At 36.2% G+C, this 6,000-nt stretch overlaps 1 protein-coding gene across 1 annotated transcript in view; it reads left to right on the top strand.

Moving 5' to 3' along the window:
* The first annotated feature begins 4,937 nt into the window (after positions 1–4,937).
* SLC17A6 (solute carrier family 17 member 6) overlaps positions 4,938–6,000 on the top strand; it is a 40,198-nt gene continuing 39,135 nt past the window's right edge. The window contains exon 1 of the mRNA XM_021685861.1: positions 4,938–5,023. Within this exon, the coding sequence (XP_021541536.1) occupies positions 4,938–5,023 (86 nt within the window). The remainder of the gene's footprint in view (positions 5,024–6,000) is intronic.

The raw sequence follows: 6,000 nt of genomic DNA, 5'->3' as shown, positions 1-6,000 counted from the left end.
GCATTAAATATGATGCCTTTAAAATATATTTTTTGGTAATGGAGGAGGAAACTTATCAAACTTACATTACTATTTCAAAATATTTATAAAATTATCATAATTTATTCCATTGAGATAAGAAACTTTAACCCATTTTCCTACTGTCTGATTACCATATCATTTATAAATCTTAATAGAGTTAAATTTCCTTATAAAAACTCTGATTAACTGATTCTTAGACAATCAACTTACTTCTAAAGACATTTAGTACTTGGTCAGGCAATTTCAAGTGTATTGTCCACAAAAAGGACTTCATATTTTTAGTTGTAGATATTAATTTAACAAGTACTAAAAAGAGAAAAAGAGGGAGTGAATGAGGGGGAGAGAGAGAGAGAGACTGAAAGAAAGGAAGGAAACAGTAGTTTTAATTACATAATTAAGGACAATTACTTCTAAAATAATTGTATATCCTTCCACCAGAGGGCAACATTTGCAAGTCATTTAAAAGATCTCTCAGAAGTAATTCCTCACAGGCATGTATAAACAAATGCAAACCTATCACATTGTTATTGGGTAATATCTTCTATAAATTTCAAAGAATACTATCGAGACAATTATTGAAATGATTGCATATAAAACTCAATATCTACTCATAGTAAAACAAGCAATAAATGTATTCTTCTTTGAATATGTAAGAAGATTCAACTCAGGAAGAAGCATATCTCTCCCACATCATTGGCATTTTCCTCTGTTCATTATTAACCACTTAGCTCAAATATAATAGAAAAATCTCATGGTGGAATAAGCAAAGGAAATGTGGTTTTACATCAATGAATAAATTAATGAAAAAGTCATAAAATTTTACAAGTAGAAGGGGTAACAGAAACCACTTACTATAACCCGTCATCTACACAAGGAAGGAACTGAAGTTCATTAAAGTGAAATGATTGATTAAAAATTACAAGGTTGATAACCAACAGAATCAGGACCCGAACCCAGATCAGCCAATTTCACCTTTCATACTGTAATGCTATCAAGATTCGAAGGGTGATCTATGAACAAGTGGTCCTGAAGACTTGTTAAAACTGCTGAATCTGGGGCGCCTGGGTGGCTCAGTTGGTTAAGCGACTGCCTTTGGCTCAGGTCATGATCCTGGAGTCCCGGGATCGAGTCCCGCCTCGGGCTCCCTGCTCAGCGGGGGGTCTGCTTCTCCCTCTGACCCTCCTCCCTCTCATGCTCTCTGTCTCTCATTCTCTCTCTCTCAAATAAAAAAATATATATATATAAAAAAAAAACCTGCTGAATCTTAGGCTCCACTCTAGATCTTTTGAATCAGAATCTGTGTTTTAACAAGATCTTAAATTTTGACAAACTACTCTACCTCATGCTCCTTCTTCATCACTGTTTGCATGTCTTCAGACAATTCATTAAATCTAATTTTTCTCCTCAATAAAATGGGAATGAAATTAGTTTAGTTTGAAGAATAATTATAAGGAATAAATGTGATCTTGTAAATGAAAGTCATTCATAATTTGTAATAAGCTACACACATTAAATAAATTCAATGAAACTTCCTTTTATTTTTAAGAGTGTTTGGGTAGAGACCACAATTCTTCTATAGGAAGACTTGTCTAATAATTCAATTTAAGGCACTATTAAAATTGGATGGAAAAGTGTGTAAGGGGTAAGGGAGGTAAGAGAGTAAGGGAGTAATCTCACCAGATTAATACCATATGTGTAACACTAATATTTCTTTGCACAAAGATAAGTCTGGTGATCTTAAGGTCACAAAAGTACATGTTCAGTGTTTGAATTTGAGGATCACACATGAAGAAAATCTGTTGGGTATGTACATAATGCCCAAGTATATGTCTCTTATATTGGGAGCTATCAATTTAAGAAAAGCCTAAATGGCATTCTTTGGTCTCAGGTGGCCTAGTAACAATTCTTGTAATTTTCCATATACAATAGTTTTCCTTTGTTTATGACTTCGCTCAAGATGTCCCCTCTGGCTGGGATGTTCTCCAAATATCACCACCCCTCCTTACCCAATTCCACTGGGCTGCCATCACCTTCATAGAGCTAAGTTTCTCTTCAAGCATTAAGACAGACAAGGAAACATCATTTCCTGGGATCTTTTCCGTATACTTTTACTTCCAGGCTGGGTTATTTACTTATTTGCTTGTCCAATTGCATCCATAATTGTTTGTAATTGTATTTATGTGTCTATTTCCCATAGCTTGTGAGATCTTTCAGGGAATATTCCCAGAACCTAGTGCAATTCTTGGCACTGAATGAATATTTTTAGAATGAATAAATCAATATTAGCAGTAATTCTGATTCAAGGACTTGCTCTGTTATCTAGAGAATGGAGGAGTCAGATGACATTAATTTCAATAAAGGTGAATATAATTATTTTACTATAGAAACAATGTTTTCATGTTGGATTTGTATTGCTTGGTGCCCTCTGAGATAATCTGTAGTGCAGAGTTAGCAATTCTGTTTAATGGTGGTTTAGATCTCTAGTTATTTAAGGTGAAATATAAGCAGGAGTGTTAAGGAGAATCAGTTTTATATCATCCTCCTAGCTTCACAGATATTTATCTAACTTCTATTTTTTGCATAACTTCACAGAATTTCAAAATCATGGATATCCCTAAGTGAATCTGATCTAATGAATTTGGTCACTAAAGAATTGAAAAACATAAATATTTTGAAAAGCACCCTAGATGAGTAAAGTCCTGATTAACTTGAATCTTTTATTTGGAAGGAGGTAGATTAGTGTGTGTGTGTGTGTGTGTGTGTGTGTGTGTGTGTGTTTCCTTCTTACACTTGATCATCTTTGGGGATATTATTTTGAAACATTCCAGAGTTTTAGAAAAATCTGGTTCACTGTTTTATAGGGATATATATTTTAATACATATTTATCAAAATGAGAGAAAGATGCCTCTAGCTTTCTTTTCTTTAATATAATTCATAATGATATATAATATAATTTAGTAATAGCAGATGGTTTTAGCTACTTCTGATTATCTTTTTTTGGCTATCCATTCACTGTATACATATACATTGTATTATTTGGCTTATTTAGGGGACATTCTTACAAGATTCTGTATTTAGATCTATACTTTAGAGATTTGGTCCCAAAATCCCTAAGAAAAATCTACTCTCCCTGTTGGCTTAAATAAAATCCAAAGATTTTGACCTTGACAATGTGGCTCAAGGGCAGTCAATTTTGTAATCACTTGGTTGAATGGCATCTAAGAGGTTTGTGATTCATGTTAAATGCATTAATAATTAACATTAAGCTAGCATAGCTTTCTTGCTTTGCTTAATGAAATAGACTCATTGATGCTATACCTATGTATGTGACAACAAAAGTCTTACATGAATGTCTCTCTAGAATTCTGCTTTAGGGGAAGATGGTATGAAGAAAAAAATCACATTTTAAAGGAATATAAGCGATTTCGAATAAATCTTGAAAATATAATTACTCATAATTTGTTAACAAGCACAAGATATAGCCACAAATTTTGTCAGTATATTGATATTTCCATAGTGTGCTGTAAATCAGTTAAGCAAAGAATCATAAAATTCTAAGGAATTTATATTAAACTGGCTGTATTTTATTTAACCAAGGGCACTGAGGTTGCAGCTCATCTTTTCTTTCTTTCTCTCCCCTCCCTCCTTCCCTTCTTGCCTTCCTCCTTTTTCTTTCTTTCTTTCTTTTTCTTTCTTTCTCTCTCTCCTTCCTTCCTTCCTTCCTTCCTTCCTTTTTATTAGAAATTAAAACAAAACTCATGAACAATATAATATGCATTCTGTGTACAAATGTTTTATATCCAAGGGAGACCAAGTGCCCCAGAATTCCACAAACATAAATAAAATATGTTGTAAGTTTCCTTCCCTGCAACTCTGTCAGAGCTGGAGGTAGCGTGCTGGGCAAAATGTAGGAAACTGGAAGTAACTTGTCAATTTTTAATAAAGTCTTCCTCCCTTGAAGAGTCAAATGCACCATTCTCTCTGCAAACTCTGGCGATGATGACAGATTTTCACTTGGTTTCCATAGCATCCATTCCTGAAGATGCCCAGAATGGTTCTTGGTCAGGGCGATCCATCCATCTCCCCTAGAAAGTTGGCGACCTGGCCAGCCAAAAGAAGCTGTTTTCCGGAAACTTACTCTGTCCGTGGTGCTGAACAATTCTTCCAGGACGCGCCCTCACGAGCGCTGTCAGCCGCGCTGAAGAAATCTTTCCTGACGCTGCCCAAATCAGGACTGTGTATCTGTTATTTACTCACGTCCTCAAAGAGCAGCAAGCTTTCTCCATCTTAATTCGACACTACCGCAGAGCAGAGTTGCGCCGGCGTGAGGGAAGGAGATCATAGGCAAGGAGGAAAAACTAACAGCAGCATTGCTCACCTGAGACCTCAGATGCTCCCATGAGTTTTGGAAGTGCTCTGCTCCCTACAGCAAATACACCATTTAAAAAATACTATTCTTCTGACTTTGCTTTTACACAAAGGTTCTGTGATATTTCTGCTCCTCCGTTTAAAAGCCAGAAGACTTGACAGCAATAAGGTTTTCAAAACCGGGAATTTGCATTGTTTTTCAGTGGACTGACTTCCAGGACAAGGACTCATCTGCACCCGCCCAAATACCATGGCACTGCATGCGCCCTTTGCCACCGGATCCTCCCCTTCCAATGAGACTTTCTGATTGTGTCTACCAACTCTCCTATTAGGAAACCCGTGGGTTGCATGCAGCTATTCTGTTGTATTCTCTTTCTCACTCCCTCCCTTCTCTCACTCACACTCTTGCTGGAGGCACACCAATACCGTTCTGCTGAGAAGAAAAGCCCACAACTACCTTAAGCGATTAAGACAATATGCGCAACTCTCGCCTTTCATAGCGATCACTATTTAAATCTGGCAAGAGCCAACACCAGTCTTTGCAAGAATGGAGTCGGTAAAACAAAGGATTTTGACCCCAGGAAAAGAGGGGCTAAAGAATTTTGCTGGAAAATCCCTTGGCCAGATCTACAGGTAAGAGAAAGCAAACCCATGTTTGCCTGGGGCTGAGCATGAAAAAAAATCTACAAGGCTATTTCTGTAAACCCTGGTTGCTTTGAGAGATTGTAATATGATCGGAAAGTCTTTTTTTGTTGCTCATTGCTCAAGCGGGGCTGCTCTGGAAACCTGCTTATTAATTCAGGAATGTTGCACTAAATGAACCTGTCTGCTTTGTGTGTATGTGTGTGTGTGGTTTTTGTCTTGGTACCTGCAGTTTCTCATCCTTTCCTACCCAGGATTTATCCTCTTTACAATTGAGAAATGATCCGCACCTGTTCAGAGAATCTTTGTTTTGGTGCTTATAGTCACAACAAATTAAATTCCTTTGATGCAGACAAATGAATTAAAAAAATACAACCTCAAAAAATTAACCAAGAAATTCCAAAGAGTAATGGCAGAAGGAAATTTAGATCTCAGCCTCAAAACCACTCAAGTAGAGAATCTCCCAGTGGAATCTTCCTCCTGTGCTGAAGGAAGAAGAATCAAAATATATCAATAATTAATAACTAAAGCAGCTCCTCTCTCCGAACCCAAAACAATGTATATGTATTTTAATTATTTGACTTCTCCCAGAAGTCTATTTCTTGCATGGCAAATGTCACAGTGTTCATAAGAAAAACCATAATAATAACCAGCAAAATGCTTCAAAAGTACTAGAAATGATTTAATTTTGTTATCCTCCCTGTAGTCAATGTACTAATTATGCTGAAAATTTTACAACTTTAAATCATTTCAAGTATATTACATGAATACACTTTTCTTAATAATATGAGCAAAATCAAGAAGAGAGGGCAGAAACAGAAGGATAAATGATTCCAAGAGAGCACTAATTTTCACATTTGGGAAATTGAAGCCTTTAGAAATGTATAGAAAATATAAAGAAAATGACCAATGCACTTCCTGATTTTCCAAATCTCTTTGGGTCTGGTGGGCTTCATGTAGGCACCATC

The sequence above is a fragment of the Neomonachus schauinslandi genome, chromosome 11, assembly GCF_002201575.2.
Source record: "Neomonachus schauinslandi chromosome 11, ASM220157v2, whole genome shotgun sequence".
In the NCBI taxonomy this organism is placed as follows: Eukaryota; Metazoa; Chordata; class Mammalia; order Carnivora; family Phocidae; genus Neomonachus; species Neomonachus schauinslandi.
The sequence above is the reverse complement of the archived record's forward strand: the minus strand, read 5'-3'. Positions and strand labels throughout refer to the sequence as shown.